At 39.7% G+C, this 26,795-nt stretch overlaps 1 protein-coding gene across 2 annotated transcripts in view; it reads left to right on the top strand.

Annotated features, from left to right (window-relative positions):
• The window catches only part of fras1 (Fraser extracellular matrix complex subunit 1), a 473,019-nt gene that overhangs the window by 5,284 nt on the left and 440,940 nt on the right, over positions 1-26,795 (top strand). For both annotated transcript variants that reach the window (XM_080191292.1, XM_080191285.1), the window contains exon 2: positions 9,883-9,914. In XM_080191292.1, the coding sequence (XP_080047418.1) occupies positions 9,883-9,914 (32 nt within the window). The remainder of the gene's footprint in view (positions 1-9,882; positions 9,915-26,795) is intronic.

The following is a 26,795-nucleotide window of genomic DNA, read 5'->3' as shown; positions in this document are numbered from 1 at the left end:
AGATAAAAGCCAATGTTCCATTAGCTTTTTTCAAAATGAAATGTTTGTGTTAAAACTGTGCCTCCTGTGTGCATGTACATAAAAGTGAGATGTTCTGACAACACACCTGTTATATCTTTGTTTCATATTCTAGAAATGTCAGAGATGAAGAGAATGTGAGAGGGCGACCCAGTGGGGGAAAATTGTCTTCTTCATATAATGCCACTTGTAGTTTCAAATAAATACCCATTGAATTTTGAGGGCAGCTAATTATCTCCAGCTGCTAGTTAAAAAAGGATAATGCTAATAGTTCATTCCAGTGAGACAAAGATTATAATTTCAAAAACCTATGAGACCAAGGGAAAAAAGAAAAAAGGCAGACATAGCAAAGACAGACAGTTTTTCTAATTAACAGAATTAAATTGAACGCAATTTAAAAAAAACAAGTTGAATTGTGAAGGCAAACAATGTGTCTTTGAGGGAAATATAGGAAGGGTGAATAAAAGGCAACACTTGGTTTTGAAGGAAGAAATTAGGTATGGTGGAGCGATGAGAGTCGATGATTAAAAGTGAAATGAGTGACTGGGGGGCCAGATAAAAAGAAGCAAAGGTAGAGGATTGTTCAGAGAGGGAAAAACGTTGTACGGCTGGGAGTGAGGGATTGGCAGAAAGTGGAGAAGAAAATGAATGGGTAGGAGGTACAATGTGGAGGGATGGGAAAAAAAAATGGAACGGGAACTGCTGAGGACTGCATCATCAACACAACCCTCATCCAAAATGCAGACCCTGTAGCAGTTCACTTCCCATGACATGTTGCCTGGCATGGAGGGGCTGGGTTACGAGGAAAGGTTGGAGAAACTGGGACTATTCTCCTTGGAAAGACGGAGATTGAGGGGGGACATGATAGAGGTATATAAGATACTGAAAGGAATAGATAGAGTTAATAGTGAGAGACTGCTCCCTAGACTGGGTACAAACACGAGAGGTCATGATTTAAGGGTGAGGGGAGAGAAGTATAATTTGGAAGTGAGAGGAAGGTTCTTTACGCAGAGAGTTGTGGGGGTATGGAACGCGCTACCGAGTAGGGTGGTGGAGGCAGGAACGTTGGACTCGTTTAAGGTTCAGTTAGATAGACACATGAGTGAAATGAGGACGGAGGGTTATGGTAGGGGCTATTAAATAAGGTTAGAACCTCGGGAGACACCGGAAAAGCAGGCTTGTAAGATTAACGTTTTTGTCTTGTTATTCCGCAGGTGGAGGTCCACCTCGTGTCAAACGAGGGGCATGCACACGGTGGGTCGTGCGTGGGCTGCTCTTGGAAGTTCCGGGAGTGGCCTAGTACTTCGTGTCGGTGTGTGTGCTTGATCCTGGACCGGTAGACGGGCGCCGCAACAGCTCGGTGACTAGCACTGCTAGCTGTGCAGATACATGGATTTGGGCCTGTGTCTGTGGGAGTTTGCGCATTCTCCCTGTGGTTGCGTGGGTTTCCTCCGGGCGCTCCGGTTTCCTCCCACACCCCAAAGATGTGCTCTTAGGCTGATTGGTTTTACCAAATTGACACTATTCTCCCCTGAATCTGGCTAAGTTAGGGGTTCCATTCGTAGACATGCAGGGTAGAATAGGTGTAGGGTGATGCGGCGGCGCGGGCTCGTTGGGCCGAAGGGCCTGTTTCCCGTGCTGGGTTGTTCTTTGTTCTTTTGTTCTTTGACATCATGCCTTATCACCAAACGATTTGCAAATGAAAGGAAAAAAGAAGCAGAATAGTTAAGAAGCTAATGAGAAGGGCTAGACCAGGAGAGAAGATGCAAAGAAAACTTGCAGAATGAAGAACTAGATAAGAGGCTTCTTTTAAGTAGGCATTTTACAGTCTTCCAGACTCAATGTTGATTCCAACAGGTCATAATCACTTTTCTGTTTTTTTTGGAAAACAACTGCTGGTAGTGGTTCTTCTACATGCAGGATTATCCAAGCTTTTCATGTGAGGGGCCAGATTACAATTTTCTTTCTCATTCCATTTGGAAAGATGAGGTTTGGCACAACATTAAATATGAACTTTAAAAATAATCAATATCAAAGTAATAATTTGATAAAATTAATAAAAATGATCATTAGAAAGTGTCAAGCAGTTGAGCTAACTTATAAAATCGTTTTTGCCTTTTCGCTTAGAAGCAGAGCTAGAGAGACAAACTAGGCCCCCATGTCCAAGTCACGAGGGAAGAGGTGGAGATTGGGACTGAACAACGGATTTGGATTTAACTAATGCTAGCTTTGTGTCAACCTCTGGTGGTGTATACTCTGAGCTAGGCTCAGCAGAATTCACATAAAATGGAAATTTGAAGCAAATTGCATTCCAGGATTTTGGGGAGGGAGAAGGAAGAGGGAAAAGTGTGTGTGGACGCCTCACTTGCAGTCTCAGAGTTCTCACACTTACTTGACTCACCTCACCCTCTCACTTCCCACCCAGGCCTGCAACGTTTGAACATTATACCTCTGAGGAGGAATTTAGGATGAGTGTGAAGGTAGCAAGAGGCTCATCGTCACTCCATCATGTTGAGACTGCAGCTGCCTTGGGCATGTGGGTGCTGTTGCTGCAACTCTGCCATTCCTCATGACCTGAGCCCGCTCTATCATTTTGACCCCTGTGCGCCTTTAGGTGGCTGGGACCTGCACAGGAGAATGAGAGAGAAGATGACCGAAGGTGGAAAGAGAATGCACAATGGCCACTCACCTTCATGCCTAGGAACCTATCAGCAGCAAACAAAGGAAAGAAGTGACTTCTGATTAGAGGAGCAGCTCCATGCATGATCTTTCATTTAGCTTATCTATATTTTGAACAGTGAGTCTGCAGGCTGAATAGAGAGGCATGATGTGCCATTTTGTAGCCCGTGGGCCGTATTTTGGACAATCCTATTCCACAGTCATTAGTGCTTCAGATCCATCTATTGTTTTCTTTTATTGTACTATTACCACCACCTTTTGCTTTGTACCATCCTGGGGTTGGTGGTGGTGCATTGGTATTGTCGCTGGACTAGTAATCCAGAGACCCAGGGTCATGCACGGGGGATCTGGGTTTGAATTCCATGATGGCAAATGGTGCAATTTGAATTCAGTAAAAATCTAGAATTAAAAAGTATTCATGTTGACCATCAAACCATCTGGTTCATTAATGTCCTTTTGGGAAGAAACTCTGCCATCCTTACCTCATCAGGCCTACATGTGGCTCCAGATCCACTCAGTTCAAGGGAATTAAGAAAATAGATAATAAATGCTTAACATCTGTTACATTGCTAACTTTTCCAGTTTTGATGAAAGGTGACATGAAACTTTAACTCAGACCATGTCTTCTCTGAGGGTTTTATCATTTTCTGTTGTTATGTCAAGTTTTCAGTAACTGCAAGAGAGAGAGAGACCATACTTTCTGACTTAACAAGGAGTTTGACTATAAGAATATAATCATGTAATGTAAATAACTGAATAGGAATAAATAATAAAAGAACAATTTATAAACTGAACCTCCTACTCCTTCATTCACAAAATTTGCCATTCACATTTTACCATTCTCATTCATTTTCTTCAATGATGAACTTTTATCATGTAACTATTTCCTACCACTCATAACTACTTTCTGCTACTGTCATCAAATTTTGTTCCTTCTGTTAGTTGTGCTGCCAGATTATTTTATCATTTTCTAAATAAAAGCTGATGAGTCTTGCTCCACAGTTCTGACTAGTGGGTTGAAAAGTGGGAAAGGATCTTTTATAGAATACCAGCATGCAGATGCACTATACAATAATAAGTAATGGATTTGCTGAAAAATAATAGACTATTTTAACCAAGATATTTGAATTCCTGTTACGCACAGTGTCTTTCTTTCTTAAGGGTTTGTTTCCTCTGTTTGTTATTCACAAAAAAGTGAACATAAATATGAAAGGGAACATTATTTAAAAACCTTGCAAATTGATGTTTTCTTCATGTCTGGAATGAGAAATTGAATGTAGGGTTCTGAACACTTAACATCTGAATAAATTGAGATAAAATCTGAGTAACATTTCTTAAAGGAATTTTGTGGTTAATCTTTAATGACAGTACACAATACCTTTCATACCAGTGCACCACCCAATTATTGTATCAATGCGAATTAAGATTAAAATATTCTAAATATATAGACATCCTGCTTTCAAATTAAGTTTGGAGTTTAGGCAGCAATTACATCTATCTGCATTCTGTATTTTTTTTTAATCTCATGTTGCTTATACGTTGCTGTTTTTCTTTTGCAAATACATAGTAGTGTATGCACTCCTTGACAAATGGATCTCAAATGTATTTCTTGTAAGATGTATACCAACTTCCAAAGAATTTACTAATTTGTGTACATCAAATCCCCCTCTCATACCATATACATTCTGACATCTTACTATATAGGACACAATTTGGAAAACTAAACTTGGGAATCTACAAACCAATCAGCTTAATTTCAACAGGAGGAAAGATACTGGAACTTGTACTGAAAGAAGTAGCTGGAGATCATTTGAGGACAAAGTATAACAAAATTTTGTCAGCATGGATTCCAAAGGACTAAATCAGACTTAGTAAACCTGATAGAGATAATGGGGAAATAAGTAGACACAGTTGGTGCACCATAGATCAGCTATTTTCATTTTCAAAATGTCTTTGATAAAATAAGCTTATGAAAAGATGAGAGCAAGTGGAGTTGGGGGAAAAATATTTGCAAGAAAGGTGAATTGACTGAAAAGTAGAAAGCACAGAGTAGGTAGGGGTCAAAGGGTAGTTATTCAAATTGTTGGAAGTTGAAGAGCATTATTCTACAAGTGTTAGTACTGGGCTTACTGTTATTCATAATTCAAATGATTGATTTTTTTTTCTGAGGAACAAGTATGGGAGGTCAAAATTTGCAGATACCCAGGCAGAGCTAACACAGGAAGAATGCAACTTTTTACAAGAAGGCATTAGGAAACTTGCAGATTGCGCTGTTAAGTGGCAGTTGTACATCAATATAGATGAATGTGATGTGCTTCACTTTGGGAAGAAAAGTAGAAACATTACCCACACCTTAGGGAAAAAAAATGAATGGCATAAAAGAGCAAAGGAATCTAGAGATACCAGTGAACAAATTATTCAAAGTATCATTGCAGGTCAATAAAACAACTAAAACTGCTAATAAAGCATTATGATTTATCCCTCAAGGGTATGGAATTAAAAAATAGTGAAGTTATGTTAAAAATGGATAGGACACTGTTTAGGCATTTGAAGTATTGTACCCAGATGTGGTTCCCATACTACAAGAAGGAAGAAACAATGGAACAAATGCAAAAAAAAACTGAGGATAGTACAAGAACTGAAACTATTGGGAAAGATTGAACAGTTTGGATTTTCAACTTCAGGAAATAAAAGATTTAGTGGTGTCCTCGTCAAGGTCTTTAAAATTATGAATGGGTTGGGTAGGATAGATATAAAAGAATTTCCAATTGTGGGAGAATTTAAAACTCTGGGACATAAAAACAGGATAGTTACCAAAAACTCGCATTTGGGAAATGGGAAATTTTATGGAATGGTTAGAAATGGAACTTCCGACCAGGGAATTGATTGAGGCAAATAGCTTAGATACATTCAAGTTGGAACTGGATAGCTGTATGAGGGGAAAAAGACATAGAAAGGTATGCTGCAAGGTTGAGATGCGGTGGATGGACTAAGAGGAGACTTGTGTGGAGCATATACCTCAGCACTGACTAGTTGGTCTGAGATGTAGTCCTATGTCCCAGTTCATCTCTCCTAAAGGCAGTGTTTCGTGCTCGGTACAGTTTAATGGGGTCCAAGTTGTAGCTCATCATGCATAACTTTAGACAATGTATGTTGTGCTACTCATTATGGGGTTTCTGAATCATCTTTCAACACTCCTAAGTTAGAGGGTCCAGAACTGTATTCTAATTGCGGCCTAACTAGAACTGGTTCAGCATATTATGTTTGCCACTGTATTCACCACTGCTATTTTTGAAGATGTGTTGGTCTTTTATTGCCAGCTTTACCCTTTCTACCTTAAAGCTCCGTTTCCTGCTGGGGCATGATCTTAACCAAATTGTCATTGTTTGTACATATGCCAGAAGAATGTAAAAACATGAGACATGGGAGCAGGTGCAGAGCATAGGGAGCCTCAAGTCTGATCTGCAGTTCAATATGACCATGGCTGATCTTGACTCTGTTTGAACTCCATTTTCTTGCCCGCTCCCCATATCTCTTGATTCTCTAAGATTACAATCTTAAATATATTCAGCAATGGAGTATCAACAACCCTTGGGAGTAGTAAATTCCAAAGATTCACAATGTTTTGAGTGAAAAACGTTCTCGTCATTTCAGTCTTAAATATCAACCCCAATCTCTATCTTGAGACTGTATGCCAATGTTCCAGATTCTAGATTCCCCAGTCAGGGAAAACAACCTGTCCATGTTTCCCCTGTCAAATCTCTTCAGAATCAATGAGAACAACTCTCATTCTTCTTAACTCTGGAAAGTATCTGCCCAATTTACTTAGTGTTTCATCATTGTCCAATCCTCTCATTTGAGAAAGCAATGTAGTGAACCTTTGCTGTACTGTGCCCAAGGCAAGTGTAGCCTTCCTTAGATATGGAGACCAAAACTGTGCACAGTACATCTAGTGTGGTCTCACCAAAGTCTTATACAATTGTAACAAAAGTTCTTGATTGTTATACTTCAAACCCATTGCAATAAGACAAACAAATCATTTACTTTCCTAATTGCTTGCCGTACTCCATGCTAAGTTAGTATAGGGGATGAATTTTAGCCTGCGTTCACCGTCAGGTAGAACAGTGACACAGGCTGAAAATCTGGAGAGAGTTGAGAAACGCAATTCTCTCTGGAGAGATTGTGTTCTGTGATTTTTTCCCAGCCCCTCGCAGGTGACATTGTGAGATTCATACCCACAAAGGGTCAGAACCTCATATTAATGTATTTGCATCAGACCTCCCACCATATTTTTGCCCCTCACCATATTTTCAAACCTCACCAACATGACACGATAGGTTCGCCCAGACGTGAACCTGTTGAGGGAATCCTTCCAGAGCCACAAAGATGAGTATAGCTCCTGGAGGAGAGGGACATGCCTGGGCACTGTCTCCTGGCACTGCCAACCGGTGCAAAAGGACAGTGTCAGGGCCGATGTGAGAGGGTGCTTCATGGAAACGGGTGTTGGAGGGTGGAGGGGAGGTATTGTCTATGTAGTGGGATGATGGGAAGGATTGTGCACTGAAGTTGGGGGAGGAAGTGCAGGTGATGCTCAGGGGAGGGGTGAGAGGGAGATATCACCAATGCTTGGGAGTTTTTGATTTGATGTATTATTGTCACGTATTTGGATACAGTGAAAAGTATTATTTCCTGTGCACTGTACAGGTAAAACATACCGTTCACAAAGTACTAGGAGAAAAGGAAAAGGTGGAGAGGGGTTGGAAAGGGAGTTTATGTTTTCCTGTAATCGGGATGCCCTTTAAAAAGTGTGCCCTGATCTTTGTGAGCTGGCTTTGCTGGTGTCTTTATTTGATTTGATTTAATTTATTATTGTCACATGTATTAGTACACAGTGAAAAGTAGTGTTTCTTGCACACTATACAGATAAAGCATATTGTACATAGGGAAGAAAATGAGAGAGTGCAGAATGTAGTGTTACAGTCATAGCTAGGGTGTAGCGAAAGATCAACTTAATGCGAGGTAGGTCCATTCAAAAGTCTAATGGCAGAAGGGAAGAAGCTGTTTTTGAGTCGGTTGGTACATTTACTCAGCCTTTTTGTATCTTTTTCCTGATGGAAGAAGGCAGAAGAGATATATCCGGGGTGCGTAGGGTCCTTGATTATGCTGGCTGCTTTGCCGAGGCAGTGGGAAGTGTAGACAGTAGCAATGGGTGGGAGGCTGGTTTGAATGATGGACTGAACTTCGTTCGTGACGCTTTGTAGTTTTTTGCAATCTTGAGCAGAGCAGGAGCCATACCAGGCTGTGATATAACCAGAAAGAATGTTCTCTGTGGTGCATCTATAGAATTTGGTGAGAGTTGGAGCAGACATGCCAAATTTCCTTAGTCTGCTGAGAAAGTAGAAGTGTTGGTGGGCTTCCTTAACTATAGCATCTGCATGGAGGGCTCAGGACAAGTTGTTGGTGATCTGAACACCTAAAAACTTGAAGCTCTCGACTATTGCAACTTTGTCCCCATTGATGTAGAGAGGGTCATGTCCTGAAGTCGATGACTATCTCCTTTTTTTTTGACATTGAGGGAGAGGTTATTATTGCACCAGTTCACCAGATTCTCTACCTCTTTCTGTAAATTAAATTGTCATTGTTTGAGATCTGACCCACAATGGTGGTGTCATCAGCAAACCTGAAAATTGAGTTGGAGGAGAATTTGGCCATACAGTCAAGGGTGTAAGGGACTGAGGACGTAGCCTTGTGGGGCACTGGTGTTGAGGATGACCAAGGAAGAGGTGGTGTTAACTTACTGAATGTGGTGCGTAGGAAAGTTAAGGGTCCAGTTGCAGGGAGACGAGCTGAGCCCTAGGCCATGAAGTTTGGAGATGAGTTTTTTAGGAATAATGGTGTTGAGGCTGAGTTGGAGTCAATAAATAGTCTGACATTGGTGTCTTTGTTACCTAGGTGTTCCACAGTTAAGTGTACGGCCAGGAAGATGGCGTCTGTTATGGATGTGTTGTGGTGATGGGCACTCTCCTCAAAAATGACTGTGAAACACACCCTCCTGCTTTTTTTGACAGTGTCATGTGATCTTGAGAGAAAACCTGCCTGTTTCGGTGGAGGAAAAACATGCCAGTTTTCAGTCAGATCCTGACACCTTGCCATTTGTTTTGTCAGATTACACCAATATTCTTTGTCTGAGTTCAGCAAAGACTGTCTAAACATCAAAATTTACAGGTTTCATACTTTTTAAAAAATGTTCTTTTGTGCTTAGTACTGAAGTGAATACCTTTCCACTTTCCTACATTACACTCCATGTGCCACCTTATTATCTACTTCCCTAACCTGTCTGTATCTCTTCACAGTTTGCATTCCCAGCTAATTCTGTATACTCAGTAAAGTTAGACACTCGGTCTCTTTGTCAAAGTCATTAATATAAATTGTAAATAGGCGAGGTCCCAGTACTAATCCTTGCAACATTCCTTGTCACAATCTGTCATTTTGAAAATGTCCCATTTATCCAATAATATTTCTTTGCTCATATTAATTACCATAAGTTTCTCATATTAGCCTCTTAGCTACCCTCTATTTTTGGGAAATAATTTGTACCTTTTACTGTGAAGACAGACACAATATTTGTTAGGTGTCCCTGCGATTTCCTCATTCAGTATTATTTCTCCCATCTGTACATCTAAAGGGCCAATATTTACATTTGCTACTCTCTTCCTGTTTATATTTTTGTAAATTATTCTGTTTTTACATTCTTGCCCTTTTACTCTCATTCTATTTTTCCTATTTTTAACCACCTTTTCGTGGTCCTTCACTATTCTCAAAAACAATCCTGATCCTGCAAGGTGATTAGGAGCAAGAAACCTGACATTTTTCTCTGTTCTTCCTATCGTTGAGTTTTGAGGCTAATTGTAGTATGAGGAGAACTGTATCCAAAATTAGGTAGTGCAGGACAGGGATTGAATTTGTTTATATAGCTCAGTGCATTCATCCAATGAATCAGCCAGGAAGTAGGTACTCTTCTGTCTCTCTTACCAAGTAATATTTCCATAAAGTAGACAATATGAGATGACTAAATTTGATAGTATATGTACTGCTGGAGGAAAATTAGAACTGAATTATTTTAACAGTTGTTATAATTAAAACAATACTTCATCAGTGAGCTGACTTCTTCTTTTCTTCCTCCAGGTGCATGCATCCATCAGGGGTCACTCTTCGCGGTAGGTCAAAACTTTACTTTTTATGTTCACAGAATGGCATTTAAATGGCTGAAATTCTCCAACCTTGTCTACAGCTGGGATTCTCCGGTTCCGCTGCAGCGAATGGAGATTTGGCTGAGTGCCAAATTCTCTGTTCTTGCTGGCTGCAGCAGCAGGGTGTGAGAGACCGGAGAATTCTGGCCATTATGTATGTGTGTGACAATCATGTTGATTATGTCTGGCACATTAAAAAGTATGATTAGTATCTTACATTTACTCTGTATGAGTTTTTTGACGTAAGTGTGAAATACATTGCTGCCATCAGAACATGCTAGATTTCCATTCCAAAAATCTAAAAGGTCAATAGCATAAGGAGGACCATATATCATTTATGAAGTAATCCTATTAAAACAAATGGCCAATACTATAAATAATATATGCATTAGCAATGAGAAACACTACAGCATCTTGCATTCAAAGTAAAAACTAATCATGTGCCACTAATCTGTTGCAATTTCAATTATATCTTGCTGTATTTTTGTAAAGCATGGTACACTGCTGCTTTACTTTCCATGAGATTACAAATTGAGTTCAGGCTGTCACTGCTGTGAAGCGAGAAATTAAATGAACCACTGACTATTGCTGTTAAATTGGTTTGAAATTAGGCTGCATTGTGTGTAAACATTTGAAAAGCGGAACAGGTTTCATTTTACTTGAAATGAAGTTTTCCTCCACCCACCACTGTTTTCATACCCATTAAAGATTTTTTCACTTTAAATTATGCATCTGAAGCTTTGTATAATGCTCTAAGGAGTTTGCTTGAAGTAAACACTGCTAGTTCTGACTCATCTTTTTAGATTGATATTGTCAAACTTCATTAGATGTGCTGTTCTGATGCAATTCTTAAACAAGTGAAATTGTTTGGTCAATTTACACAGATCTCGTATTAGTCAAGCAGCAAATTTTAAATCTTGTCAAAGAGAAAAATTATTTTATGCTGGTGACATCAATCAGAATTAGAGAAAGACTAATGTTCAAGTGTCCAACATAAAGCCTATCTGATAGCATAGTGCACTTCAACTTATTGTGAATGACCAACAAGATGGAAGCCATTGCTGAAGTCCTGGGATTATGCAAGTGTTCAAGACTTTATCGATTTGAAAGATTACATTACTCTATGTAATGTAATGCAATACAGTCGAAGCTGTATAAACAACAGAACTGCCTTCAGTGTGGATCTTTGATTTTGCACCATTCCAATTTACCACTGAGGTCAACTAATTCTTCTTGATTGAATTGTTTTTGACTCTTCCCCTCCAACAATTACCTCTAGGTATTGGATTTATGTGGAAAAGGAGGGTTATGATCTATGGGAGGTACACAAAATGAAACAGGCAGAATACATAGGGTGGGATTTTCTGGTTGTGCCCGCCCCAAGACCAGAAATTCTGGTCTGAATTTTAAATGGTCCACCAAATTTTTCATCTTGCCCATGATTATTCCATGGCAGGTGGGACCAAAAAATGCAAGAAAATTGAAAAGTTACGTACAAAACCAAAGAGAGAATAAGAAGCGATTAGCAGGTATTATAAAGGAGAATTCAAAAAATCTTTTATCAATGTATCAAAAAGGAATATTTAAAGAAATGGTGCATTTAATAGGGATGAAAAAAAGGCAGAGCTATGACTTAAAAGACTATAAGTAATTAAACCAAGCACTGGGGTGTTTTTCCTCCAGGAGGGAGGGAATTGAAGAGAAAAGAAATTATGATAAACTTGTTTCAAACGTTAGTCAGGCCACACCTGGAGTACTACGTTCAGTTTTGTTTGCCCATTATAGAAAGGATATAGGGGCACTGGAGAGGGGTGTAGAGAAAATTTATGAAGAACATAAGAATTATAGCATGGATGTACCACATGGTCACTCAACTCTGTTTCACCATTCACAAAGAAATGGATAGTGCTTGACCTCAACTCTATTTTCACCAGATCTATCATAGGTGACTTCTTTGCAGTAGAAGTACAAAGTCGTTTGATATTGTAACTAGCTGAGGATGCCCATTGAATCTGGTTTAACTGGCATCAACAATATTGTGAATTGCATATTAAAGTTCATTTCATAAAGAATAGGGAAGTATCAAGTAAGATATTGTCAAAAATCACAAGCATAAGACTCATTACCTAAAGTTTATACCACAGAATTCAGTTCTGAATGTTTGATGAGTTTACATGAAATTATGTTTGCACCATTTACACCAGAGAGATTAATAGTTTAACATCTAAAATTATTTCTTCTGAATGTGGTAAGCATTTATACAGTTAAATTGCATGCTATAATCAATGGGATTTGTTTCAGCTGTGCAAGTCTATTTAGAATATAAAGCCTCTTCCATTTCAAGTGTTATTTCTCAAGGTGTTTGCAAATGTGAAATTATTTATGGCTTCTGTGTTTTCTGATATTAAACTTTGAAAAACATAATGAAGTTTCTGCCAATTAAAAAGATGAGCTCTTCCATTGAGGATAATCATAGTAACTTTTAGTATCTTATATTTGATACTGTGATAAACACGTTCAGTTGTTGAAAATCATTTTTGCAATAAATGAATACAAAGGTTGAACCTACTGAGTGTAGTGTTTGTAGGAGCTACAGTTAATATGCTGTATCATCATAACATCAATGTAACCTAATGGAATGCCTTGGTGTTGGTTAAAATATATGTATTAAATTTCTAAGCCAAAGCACCCCTTAAGGGAATCACTGAAGTCCTTTTCCTGATCTGTTTCCAATTCTCAAAGTATTGTACTTGCAGGCTTTTCTTGGTTATTATGCGATCTGCTAGAAGTCAGTAGATTTTTGAAGCAAAGGAAAAGTGGTAGGATTGGAAGTTTAAAGTCAAGAAAATTAATTCAACTTTGGCCATTGAAGTTGTAATCTAAAGGGAGCAAAGTGAACTAGGTACTGCTTAACATTGTCTTTGACAGTTGCTGAGCATAAAATCAATCCTGTACAGTGAAGTTTTGAGCTTTGCAGTTTTTCACTGCATATTTCAGTGGGCAGAAAGGACCTACTATGCAGCAATGCCAGAAAAATGCGAAATCTCTCTTTTTTTATGTATACCAACCATTAAACCTGTGTAGAAACTCAGAGCACATTTAAAAAAAATAAGTAAGACAGGTTGTCCAAGGTATGGCCTGGGGGACCTTCTACACAGCACTCAAGAGTATTTTCAAAATGCAAGCCAACTGGTTGAGTTTTGATGTAAAATTCTATTCAGAGCAGCTTCTCCAATCACAGGCTTTATCAGCCACTTAGCAGCAAATGAGGGAAGTCAAGGCCGGAGCCCGTGGAGCCAAACTGTGCCAGGACTGGAATACAAGGCTTTTTTGTTAACGTTATCACCTGCCACCATCCACTAATGTCTCATGGTATAATTAAGTTATTCTGACCAGAAGGATATAGGCTCAATCTCAGTTGGGTGCACACTATGTTGTGTAGGAGGGAACTGACTAGAATGTACTCCTGCTTTCCTAGACACAATTTTTTAAAAAAATGAGATTGTTTGGCTTAAATAACTTTCCAACCTTTATTGTTCAGGTTCATAGATTAATGATAATTACTTGAGGTCAAATTCAACCATAGCATAGAAGGGAGTTTACCCCTGAAGAGATTGAAGGGAGAAAATTTATAAAACAAAACCATAAATATCAGTAACATAAACATCTGTTGGGTTGCTAGTGGAACCCAGAAACACATGGAGCAAGAGTTCTGCTGAGAGTTACAGGTTAGGGGCAGGAAGATCAAAGATAATTACTTCACTGCATCATGCTGAGTATTTCCATAAACCTTAGATAACCAAACATACACAATGACAACACACAGCTGAGGCATTTGCGTAATGGTACTGTCTCTGAACTGGTAATCTAGAGATCTCGGATAATGTTCTGGGCACCCGGGTTCAAATCCCACCACAGCAGATGGTGAAATTTGAATTCAATAAAAATCTGGAATTACAAGTCTAATGATGACCATGAAACCCTTGTTGTTTGTTGTTAAAAACCTATCTGGTTTGCTAATGTCCTTCAGGGAAGGAAATCTGCAGTCCTTACTGGTCTCACTTATATGTAACTCCAGATCCATAGCAACATGGTTGACTTTTAAATGCCATCAGGCATAGGCAATAAATGCTGGCCCAGCCAACAACGCCCACATCCCATGAACAAATATATAAAAAAACAGATTTAAAATTAATTGACTACTTTAAATGCTTAACTATTAGTGATGTCCTTTCTCTCATAAATTAATAAATTTCACATATATTAGGAACATGCTGAACAGAATCATGTGCTGCTTTCTTTCAAAGGCAAAGCTGAGTTTCTTAACTAGGAATAGGACTGAATCTTAAAAATTATGTACTGCCAGTGGCACAACAATACATGCAGACCCGAAGTTAATACTCATAGTGCATCAAAAAATGTCTCCTACATTGTGTTAGTTGTACTTTCCTTTATTTCTTGAAGACATTTTTCTTTAAAACGTACCATAAAGATTTAAAATTAACAGTGTGATTTGGAACCTAATACAACATCGTGTTTTGCCCGTAACATATGGCTTTGACGTTAAATCAACATCCAAATAAACATGAGATGCTGAGTGGAAGTACGACTAGGCTGCAACCTATTTGTTTTTTGTTGACTTGACTGCTGTATTTCTAAAACCTAATTTAATATAATTGAAATCATTAATGAGGTGATTGGACAGGTTGGTGGACTGGGCAAAGAGATACAAGTTCCAGTAACTAGAAAGCTGGTTAAGAGCACCACGTTTCAAAGACTAACCCAGGATCTTTCATCGTTGTTGGTGCTGAATATTTCACAGCAGAATTTGAAGTTCCTCCAGAGTACCTTGTGCATATTAATTTTCATGTACTAATTACGTGCTCAAGGGTGAAATGTGGACATTTGATTCCATTCGAAATGATAACCCAGCACTTTGTTTGTAGGATAACTGTGTTGACTCTGAGGATCCAAAAAACCTTCCAAGTGTTTTGCTTGTTTCAAACATTTTAATGCTTGAACTGGTACTCAAATATCATTCATTTAGTGGCAAAAATAGTGACTACATTTTATACTGTTTAAAAAACTAAATAGATATTATAAGACTTATTTTTAATTAGATAAAGTTTGCTATTCATTTTCTCTAATACTGACATGCTAACATTTGAAACAATAAATAAACCAAATCACAAATTTAACAGAGGCTCTAGCCTCTCTTATTTGGTGCTTTATAATATCCACATATAAGCATATTTTTCTGATGATATGGTATCAAACTGTTGAGACAAATACCAGTTCAAAAGACCAGTTAATTTTAGGTTGTTAATATTTTATTATAACATTCTCAACATACTTGGCACTTTAGATCAAAGCTTTTTCAATTGTAATGCAACAAACATTTGCCTGCAATATCTATTTTAAGGGGTTATCTCTCTTTGACACATCAAAGGTATAATTAGTAAATAATCTGGTACCTAGTTGTACCTTGGGAAACTGGTGATCATAAGAAAAATGAAGGTAAGGGGAGCCGCTTTGTTTTTGGGAAGGTGGAATTAACCCAAATAGGGTATATGCAGTGATTGCACATCAAAGGCAACAAAGAGGTGGGGACAGATGTTCACACCTAGAAGTGACCCCAATGCTATGCATGCAATGTGAAGTTGTTTTGACTTGCGTGTAACTCCTACACTGCTTTCATAAAATGCTGGAGCATATACAGCAAGAAAATACAATTTAGTTGGTGTTCAGACATCAAATTATAATTAATGATTTCAATAAATTTTCAGACTGTCTGAGAAAATGGCATTTTCTGTTGTTTATAGTTTTAGTCTAATTCTGGCCTTCTTCCCATTCCCAATTTAATTGCTCAACCATTGGCAGCTATGCTAACAGTTCAGGCTCGAAACCCTGGATTTCTCTCTAAACCTCTCCCCCCTCTCCTTTTTAAAACACGTTATAAAACCTAGCTCTTTGATCAAGTTTTTTGCTGTCTTATATAGTATTTCCTGATGTGACTTAGTGACAAAATTTGTTTAATAATGCTCTTGTAAGATGCCTTTTTTCTACTACAATAAAGGTACTATGTAAATGCAAATTGTTGTTGCAGTGCCATATCATGGTACAAAGCAGTAGAAGTGTACTGAATGAATTCATGGGTCTAAAAGAAAGTTCTGAAATTTGATGGGAGTGGGGTAATCAAGAAAGTATTACAGAATGATCAAAGTTTTGAAACAGTGATGAAAACATATAATAGACACAAGTTATGTAAAGGTTAAAAAGATGTTGGAATTCAGAAGCTGTTAACTGGGTCAGCTAATGGTAACTTAGTATAATCTGTGCAAAATTGACAACATTTCCTTATAAAACTGAGAGAAAAAATCCAAGCGATGATTACAGAACACAGGGCAGACCCACTACTCAACTTTGTTTGGATAATTTCTGCTCAGATGATAGTGTCCAGCTTAAAAGTAAAATTTAACAAATGCATAGTTATTTGCATTTCAATATATAGTAAACGATGGGCCAACAGAGTTCCAAAAGTAGTACTGAAGACTTGTGCTCCAACACTAGCCATGCCGCTAGCCAATCTGTCCCATACATCTACAACACTGGCATTTACCTGACAATTCCAAAAATTGCCCAGAGATGTTCTGTCCACAAAAAGCATATCCAGTCTGAGCAATAGCACCCTATTGGTACTCTGTCAATTATCAGCAAAGTGATAGAAGTTATTGTTGACAATACTAGCAATATTATTCAGCCATAGCTTACTGATGGATGCTCAATTTATATTCTGCCAGAGACACTCAGCTCCAGACCTTGTGACAACCTTGGGTTCAAACATGAACAAGAGAGGTGAATTCAAGAGCAGTGGTGAGAGTGACTGCCTTTGATATCAAGGTAGAGTGTGGCATCAGGAGACCTCACAAAATATAAGTCAGTGGAAATTGGGGGAAAGAATTGTCAAAACTAGGACAAAAATGGTTGTGGTTGCTGGGATGAAAATCCCCTCCGCTCCAGCACATCACTGCAGGGTTCCTCAGGATAGTGTCCTAAACCTGCCCATCTTCAGCTGCTTCAATGACTTGTCTTCCATCATAAGGTCGAAAATGGGGATGCATGCTATTGATTATAAAGTGTTCGGTTGCATTCACAACTTCTCACTCTACTTGCAACATTGGAACAATATTTAGGCTTGGGCTGATAAATGGCAAGCAACATTCATGGCACACAAATGCCAAGTAATGACCATCTCCAACAAGAGAAAATCTATTCTTTTCCACTTGACATTCAATGTCATCATCATCACTGAATCAGTCACTAGCAATACCCTGGGGATTGCCATTGACTGGAATGTGAACTGGATCAGTCATATAAATACTGTGGCTACAAGAACATGTTAAAGGCTGGAAGTTCTGTGGTGAATAATTCATCTCCTGACTTCCTAAAACCTGCCCACCAGCTAATAGGCACAATTCAGGAGTTTGATGCAATATTCTCCTCTTGCCTGGATGAGTGCAGCTCCAATAACCTTCAAGAAGCTGGACACCATCTGGCACAAAGCACCTGCTTGATTGCAACCCCCAACATCTTAACCATTCACTCTCTCTATCCTTATGCACAGCAATACCTCAGTGAACTTCTTTTGACAGCATCTTCTGGGGTCTGCACCTCCTAGCAGGATTAGAGCATTGCATTCTTTGGAATACTGCCATTTGCAAATTCCTGCCAAGTCACGCCATTCTCCTGAATTTCAACTAAATTCCTTCATTGTCGTTGGACCAACATCCTAGAAGACACTCCCTAACTGCACGTTGGATATGCCTACGTGGACCGTAGCAGTCAAAGAAGGTAGCTCAACACCACCTACTCAAGGGCAGTTAGGTATTGACAACAAATACTGACCTAGCCAGTGACACCCACATTCCAAGAATTTTTTAAAAATTGCAACTGATGTGAAAATATCTGCTCTGGGTAATTGGAGGTACTAAAATTCAAAACAATAAAATATCATGATTCAAGATACCAGAATATTAAAAACAAATTGGATAGTCTGTTCTGAGATAAGTCTTTCTGTTTTGCAAGGGATTTTGGTTCTTAGGCAAACTGTAGACACATTCTAGTATCTGTTTAACACTGATTTATTAGTGCTACATCTAAACTGGTCATAGAGTAGGCATATTGCTCCTAGTTATGATTCCAAACCTCTCTGCCTCTTGGTCTCAAGTTATAACACATGACTGATATGTTTGCATGTCCTGTCTGTTAATCTTTACACTTCACCCTCTTTCGCTCTCCACAGATGTTGCTTTACCTGTTAAGTAATTTCAGCATTTTCTGTGTTTATAATGTCTGCTTCATTAGAAACATCAATATGTCTGTATGCCATTAGTATTTTAGATGCTTCATTTTACACTTATCTGATAAACTGGCATTGAAGAAAGCAGTGTGGTGCATTTTTGAACCATCAGCGAGAGGTCCTAAGGTAGTTGAATACTTAATTAATAAACCATTCTCGTATTAAGTGATTTATTGCAATCCATTATCTCGTGCACCTTTTATTTCAGAGACAGAGTTTTATACAACAAAAAATACCAGTTGTACAAGTTGAAAACAAATTACCTAGTCTAGGTTTTTATAATGTTAACTGTGCAAGCTGCCCCATTTGTCACAAAATGAGAATCATTCACTTCAGATTTCCAGTGCATGTATTCTTGACTCACAGCTGACACTGCATTCACTGAAAGATTGTGTTTCAGTCACTACATCACATCCAGTTTGTGTGAGGGGTAGTAATTACAGAATGGTGGTTTCATGAAATATTCATGTTATGGGTAAGGTAGTTAAACATGATTTCTTGTATCAGAGAAAAAAAGATTTGCAGCTCTTCATTTAGATTATTTTGGAATATAAATCCTTATTTTAATGATTTTTGTTTTTTTTTAACCACAACATGAACAAAGACTTGTCTAAAACTATATTTTAAAATCAGAATTGTTTTCTGTACAATATTTACCTGATCAGACTTTGGATTCATTCAGAGCTTTGTGTGACATTTTCAGTAAAACGAATTGATTGAAGGATCATTGTGCTTTGGATAAAAAATGCAGGTGTTTAGCTACAGAGATATGTAGATTATCATTACAGTTAATTTATCTGTTCACAGGATGTGGGCATCACTGACTAGGCCAACACTTCTCATGCCTGATTGCCCTTGATAGTGAATTGCTGCAGTCCATGTGTTGTAGGTATGCTCAGTGCTGTTAGGAAGGTGGTTCCAGGAATTTGACGTAACAATGAAGGAACAGCAATATAATTCCAAGTCAGGGTAGTGTGAGGCTTGGAGTGGAACTTACAAGGTGGTGGTGTTCCTACGCATCTGCTGCCATTGTTCTTCTGGTTGGCAGAGGTCACAAATTTGGAAGGTGTTGCCAAAGATGCCTTGGTGAGTTGCTGCAATGCACCTAGTAGAAGGTTCACGCTGCTACCTCTATGCGATCATGGTGGAGGGAGTGATGTTTACTATGATGGATAGGGTGCCAATCAAATGGGGTAATTTATCCTGGATGGTGTAAGCTTCTTGAGTGCAGTTGGAACTGTGCTCATCCAGGCTGGCATATATCCCATCAGAGTCTTGACTTGTGTCTTGTTGATGGTGGACAGGCTTTGGGCAGTGAGAAGGTGAGTTACTTTCTGCAGATTTTCCAGCCTCTGACCTGCTCTTTTCACCAAAGTATGTATATGATGGCTCCAATTCAGTTTCTAGTCAGTGGTAACCTTCAGGATGTTGATGGTGTTTCAGTAATCATAATGCCATTAAATGTCAAGCTAAGATGATTAGATTTTTTCTTATAGGAGGTGGTCATTGCCTGGTGCATGTTTTGTTTAGTTTAAACTTTATCTATTAGTGTCATAAATAGGCTTACATTAACACTGCAATAAGTTACTGTGACAGTCCTCTAGTCGCCACTGTCTGGTGGCTGTTTGGGTACGCTGAGGGAGAATTTAGCATAGTCAATGTGCCTAACCAGTACATCTTTCAGACTTGGGGGGGAAGCCAGAGCACCTGGAGGAAACCCATGCAGGCATGGGGAGAATGTGCAGATGCCACACAGTGACCCAAATGTGGAATCAAACCCGGGTCCCTGGCGTTGTGAGGTAGCAGTGCTAACCACTGTGCTACAGTGGCATATGTGTGGCATAAATGTTATTTGAAACACACCACAAAATTAAGTGTTGTCTAGGTCTTGCTGCACATAGATATGAACTGCTTCTGCATCTGAGAAGCTGTGAACGTTGCTGAACATTGTGCAATCATCAGTAAACATTCCCACTTCTGATCTTTGATGCAGCTGAAGATGTTTGAGCAGAGGAAACTACCCTGAGAAGCCCCATCAGTGATGGTCTGGGACTGAGATGCCAGATCTCCAGCAACCACAACAATTTTCTTTTGTCCTAAGTAAGACTAACCAATGGAGAGTTCCCCCGATTTCTCGTGTACTTCATTCCTGCTAAGGCTTCCTCATGCCATATTCGGTCAAATGCTGTCTAGATATCAAAGACAGTCACTTAGTTACCTCTCAAATTCATCTCTTTTTTTTCCCATATTTGAACCAAAGCTGTGAGAGGTCAGGAGTTGAGTGACCCTGGCAGAATGAAAACTAAGTAATTCTGAGTAGGTTATTGTTGAGTAAGTGACGCTTCATAGCATTATAGATGACCCCTTCCATCACTTTACCAATAATTGAGAGTAAACTGATGGAACAATAATTGCCTGAGTTAAGCTTGTCCTGCGTTTTGTGGACAAGGCAATTCTCCACATTGTTGGGTAGATACGAGTGTTATAGCTGGACTGGAACAGCTTAGCGAGGGACGGGACAAGTTCTAGAGCACAAGTCTCCAATGCTATTGTTGGAATATTGTCAGGGTCTGTAGCCTTTGCATTTTAGTATTGTTACACATTTTTCTAGGATAGAAGCAACAGAATGCAAAACTTGAACTTCCAACCAAGAGATCAAATTTGAATCAGCACTGTTATGAATGGGACTCAGTACTGCTAATGAATATTTTGACAAATTCTCGGCCAGACTCCTGGAGCAGTTCATAGGATCAGAGCGCTTTATATTGGACAAACAAATTCACAGTCTGAACAGCTTATCTTTTGTTAGACAGCTGCTGAGAGGCATTGAGTGTCAAGGCAGAAAGGCTCAGGGACAAATTCTTGTTCCCTCTTGTTTGGAACAGGAAGCAAAGTAATTTGAGAACTGAAAGGGGTCGAGGAGAGTGTTTGGAGGAAAATATTTCTGGAGTCACTTATGTCAGCACTACAGATAGTCCTTGACTTTATGCATTATGATGAACATTTAAAAATTGACACCCTGTTTTGAACTTAGAATGTCTGTTTCAACTTTAGGATGCCACCCAAATGAATATTCATATGTTTTGTGCCACCCATCTCCCTGACTCAAGACACTCAGTTGTTGTTCTGACGCATTTTTACTTGGTGAATCTTTGTGTTTCCACACTTTTTCTCAAAATTTCTATTTTACAGTATTCATTTATTGCCTTTTTTGGATTGCTTTGTACAAAATTCTGTGTTATTTCAGTGAAAATAGAGTATCAGGTCTTGGTTCAGAAACCAATCCCTGATTTATAATGTTGCTTTTATGGAAAAATCATTTCCTACTTAAGACAGGGTTTTTAGGAACCAATTTTGGGAGATATCTGAGGACTGCCTGTGTATTCAGATTGGCTGCATTGGAAAATGGGATGTATGCCTCTATTCACGCCCAGGGGTTGAATTTCCAGGAATGTTGTTGCCAAAGGGAAGCCTTTACACTGGCAATGATATCTGGGAGTTGTGAACGTGAAGCTCACAATTTTCAACCCGTAAGTGGCAGTATGAACTTCAAAACTAAATCCTCCATTATTATCATTCAATATTCTCAAATCCTGGGTAATGTATAGAATGAAACCATTGGTGCAGTGTTCAATGTTGTGCCTCATCCCATAATTCATAAATACATTGTATCTCAGTAGTCTGACTCGTTAACTTTCTACACTAGACATTTTTATTGCCTACCCAACTAAGTAGCAATCACAGCCAGGTTGTGGCACTTTTGTGTATTCATACTTGAAGGGATTAAGTTAAAATCACCAAAGCTTATGAAGTACAAGCCTTTTTGCAGCTATAGAGAAAGTGGGTTTTAATCTTAACAGGTTGGCTGGGTTTGAATACTTTGCATGTCCATTGACATCAAAGTCCCCCTCATAAAGTTGCAGCACATTCATTTTTCCTAAGATAAAAGCAAATTATTGCAGATGCTGGAATCGGAAGCAAAAAAAGAAAATGCTGGAAAATCTCAGCAGGTCTGACAGCATCTGTAAGGAGAGAAAAGAGCTGACATTCCGAGTCCCGATGACCCTTTGTCAAAGACTCAACGTCAGCTCTTTTATCTTCCTACAGATGCTGCCAGACCTGCTGAGGTTTTCTAGCATTTTCTCTTTTGGCTTCATTTTTCCTAATGCACACTATTTTTGCCTCCTTCTGCACTGTAAGGATTCTATGGTTCTGTGACATAATGCATGCAGTGAATAGCACAATAGTGCATACACCCAAATCGCAGGTGCTGTTTTTGTCAGGGTGGGCCTGTTTATCTGTTTCAAGAGGAATGCTGCATCTCACGCATGGAGGGTGACTGATTGCTGAGTTTCAGTAGTTGCAGGATGTGGTTGACTGCATGCACGTGGCAATAAAGGTTCCACCCAGGTAGCTGACTGGTAGGCACATTTACCAAAGGGTCTCCATTCCTTAAATTTCCAGCTCCTCTGTGACCACCACAGGAGGTTTCTGCATGTGTGCACCTGCTACCCTGGCAGACACCATGATTAGTTCATTCTCGGGGAATCTGGGCTGCTGTGAGCATTTCGACCAACCCCAGCTGCAAACTCCTGAAGGGAAATGCATTGAGATGGGTGTTATAGGTGTGAGTTGGAATGGGCATTGTGTACAGTGAACTGTGCTGCTATGACGACTTGCAGAAATGGATGAGCTGTTGCATGATCTTTCTTTAAAGATCAGGGACTTTCAAGGGTGAGCAGCAATGGCCTGATATTCAGGGAATCAAAAAACAGTGGCAACATTGGATTTGAACAATGAAAACCGTAGCTATTATTCTTACTGAGGATATGCACCAAATGAGAACATAAGAACGTAAGAAATAGGAGCAGGAGTAGGCTATCTGGCCCTTCGAGCCTGCCCCGCCATTCAATAAGATCATGGCTGATCTGTCGTGGCTCAGTTCCACTTTCCGGCCCTCTCCCCATAACCCTTAATCCCCTCTCTTATCAAAAACCCATCAACCCGCTTCTTAAAAATATTTAGCGAGGCAGCCTCCACCACTTCAACGGGTAGAGAATTCCAGAGATTCACCACCCTTTGAGTGAAGAAGTTCCTCCTCAACTCTGTTCTAAAACGCCCCCCCTTTATCTTGAGGCTGTGCCCCCTAGTCCTACTGTCTTTTTTGAGCGGGAAGAGACTCTCCACCTCTATCCTATCCATCCCATTCATCATCTTATACGTCTCAATGAGATCTCCCCTCATTCTTCTAAACTCCAACGAGTACAAGCCTAGTTTATTCAGCCTCTCCTCATAGCTCAACCCCCTCAACTCCGGTATCAGCCTAGTAAACCTCCTCCGCACTCCCTCCAAGGCCAAAATATCTTTGCGCAGGTGCGGCGCCCAAAACTGCACACAGTACTCCAGCTGCGGCCTCACCAATGCCCTATACAGCTGCAGCAAGACCTCCCTACTTTTATATTCAATCCCCCTCGCTATGAAGGCCAGCATCCCATTCGCCTTCCTAACCACCTGCTGCACCTGCAAGCTGGGTTTTTGCGACTCATGCACAAGGACCCCGAGGTCCCTCTGCACCGTCGCCTGCTGCAGTTTTTCGCCACATAAGTAATAGTCCTTCCTACCATTCTTCCTACCGAAGTGGACCACCTCACACTTGCCAACATTAAATTCCATTTGCCATTTCCTGGCCCATTCGCCCAGCCTATCTAGATCCTTCTGCAGACTCTCCACACCCTCCGCACAATTTGCCGTTCCCCCAATCTTGGTGTCATCCGCAAATTTTGACACCCTACACTCGGTTCCCTCCTCCAGATCATCTATATAAATGGTAAAAAGCTGAGGCCCCAGCACCGACCCCTGGGGCACTCCACTAGTCACCATCCGCCAATCCGAATAGCACCCGTTGACCCCCACTCTCTGCCTCCTATTTGACAACCAATCCTCTATCCACGCGAACACCCTACCCCCAACTCCATGCCCCCTGACCTTCTGCAATAACCTCTTATGAGGTACTTTGTCAAATGCCTTCTGAAAATCCAGAAAGACCACATCCACCGGCTCTCCTCTATCGACCGCCCTAGACATCAGCTGACACCCAGTAATATCTAACTCAACAGTACTGGCAGTGCCTGAGTTACAAGTTACTTGAGTGGCCTCTCGGGGTTGTCTCTGGTAGATCTTTGACATTTGTGCCATTAATTGCCCTTTATTGGGCAGAGGACAGGAAGAATCCTCTCCACTTTGACCTCTTTCTGGTTTGAGCCCGCACCCAATCATGATTTGTAAGCTGCACCTGGAACCCATTATAGCCTCCCAAGATACAAAAATATGGCGCAAAATGAGGTTGGAGGCAGCATCACTAGTTGGAAGACACAACCTGGTGTTTTCTGATCCCTACACAATAATCCAGCCCCAAGTTCCAGAAGCAGAAAGACAGTATTCTGCCTTGCTTCACATGCCATACTGTTCCCTTCTAATGATGAGATTATGCGTTTGATGAATTAGAATCAAATAATGAAAAACCTCTGTGGGAGACTGTACTTTTAATTAAATAGGCATTTGTAATTACTGTACTGAAGTCATTGTTTCTAATTCTCTATACTTTTTAAAATCCTTTTAGAATCATAATTGAATTCCTGAGAGCAGACATTCTTTCCTAAGCAGTACCTTGCAAAGTGCCTTTCCTTGGGGGTGAGGGAACGTGCTGTCCATCTGCAAGCAAAGCTACTGTGGCCAATGATGGCAGTTATTGAAAATTTAAAGCTTGAGTTATGCTATTCTCCACATTTTCCTCTTAACTGGAGAATAATTTAGTAATAAGTGGTCCTGCCCTGGCAGCCAGATGATAATGGGTGGAATCCTTTACCTTCAGCAGTGGATCATCAATTTGGATCAGCTACTTGTTCTACAACATGCCTGATTTCTGTTTCCATTGAAGTTGGTGAAAAGCAGGCACAATGGGGATCAAGTCCTTCTCTCTCTCTCTCTCTCTCTCACTGTTCTCCCAGTTCAAGGGTGATGTGCACAATTGAGTGGTTGTGTCCTTGAAATTGAAGGATGACTGTTTATGACCAGCTGGTGGGCAATATCTGGGGATAAGGAATCCCTATCGCTCTGTATGTGATGGACAAATTTTGGGGGGGGGGGATGTGATCAATGAATGACATATTCAAATTTTGGATTGTTTTGAATAGCTACAAAAATAAACATGAGATGTATTTGCACTTTTGTCACAATATTGGCAGTATATTTTGTTTATGTTTGAGCTCTTGGATTACAACAGATTGGCATGGCAGCTATTTCTGTGGTGCATTCCTGTATTGAGACATTTCTGCCAAACTCCACAGCTGTTAAATTGATCGCAAGGGATAAAACTATGATAAAAGACTTGCTGTTACCTGGACTAGAAGTTCTATTTCAGAGTGCAAAGAAGACATGATAGATCAATAAGAAAATTTTTTCTGTTCACAAATCTCAATGAAAGAGTAAATTTATGTAAATAGTGATACATGGGTTCACAAGTCCATAAAGACATGGGATGTAATATGACTGAGTTAAGGAGTCATTTTTCATGATTGCTTATACGGAGTCCTACTGTCTGGTGTCCAAAATTAATGTACTAGACTTGCAGTTTTCTTGAAGAAAAATGAACAAATCTAATAGCAGTTCCATGATTGTAAATCATTTTATACCACCTGTTATGTCTTCACAATATTGGTCAGGGCATTTACATTCTTCCTGACATATTGAAATGCTTGTCGCATCTATGTTCCGTTTACCAGTTATCCTAACATATAAACAAGAAACATAGAAACTAGGAGCAGCAATAAGCCATTTGAGCTTGCTTTGCCATTCAGTATGATTGATTATGGTTGATCCTTGATCTCAATGCAATATTCCTGCTTTCTCCCCATACTCCTTAATACCATTAAAATATAAAAGAAATTCTCTTTCTTGAATACATTCAGGGACTTGGTCTCCACAGCCTTCTGTGGTATAGTATTCCACAAATTCATTCCACTTGAGTGAAGAAATGTTTCCTCATCTCATCCTAAATGGTCTACCCTGTAGCCTGAGACAATGTCCTCTGGTTCTAGGTTCCCCAGTAAGAAGTCTCACAACACCAGGTTAAAGTCCAACAGGTTTATTTGGTAGCAAAAGCCACTAGCTTTCGAAGCGCTGCTTCTCCATCAGGTGAGTGGGGTTTCAGTTCAGAAACAGGGCATATAAAGATACAAACTCAATTTACAAAATAATGGTTGGAATGCGAGTCTTTACAGGTAATCAAGTCTTAAAGGTACAGACAATGTGAGTGGAGAGAGGGTTAAGCATAGGTTAGAGATGTGCATTGTCTCTAGCCAAGACGGTTAGTGAGATTTTTGTAAGTCATGGGGCTAACAGTGTGACATGAACCCTTGATCCCGGTTGAGGCCATCCTCATATGTACAGAACTTGGCTATCAGTCTCTGCTGAGCGACTCTGCACTATCG

This window comes from Carcharhinus amblyrhynchos, chromosome 1 (assembly GCF_965287045.1).
Source record: "Carcharhinus amblyrhynchos chromosome 1, sCarAmb.v2.hapA, whole genome shotgun sequence".
Lineage (NCBI taxonomy): Eukaryota > Metazoa > Chordata > Chondrichthyes > Carcharhiniformes > Carcharhinidae > Carcharhinus > Carcharhinus amblyrhynchos.
Note: the sequence above shows the minus strand (reverse complement) of the source record. Positions and strands in the feature narration are given on the sequence as shown.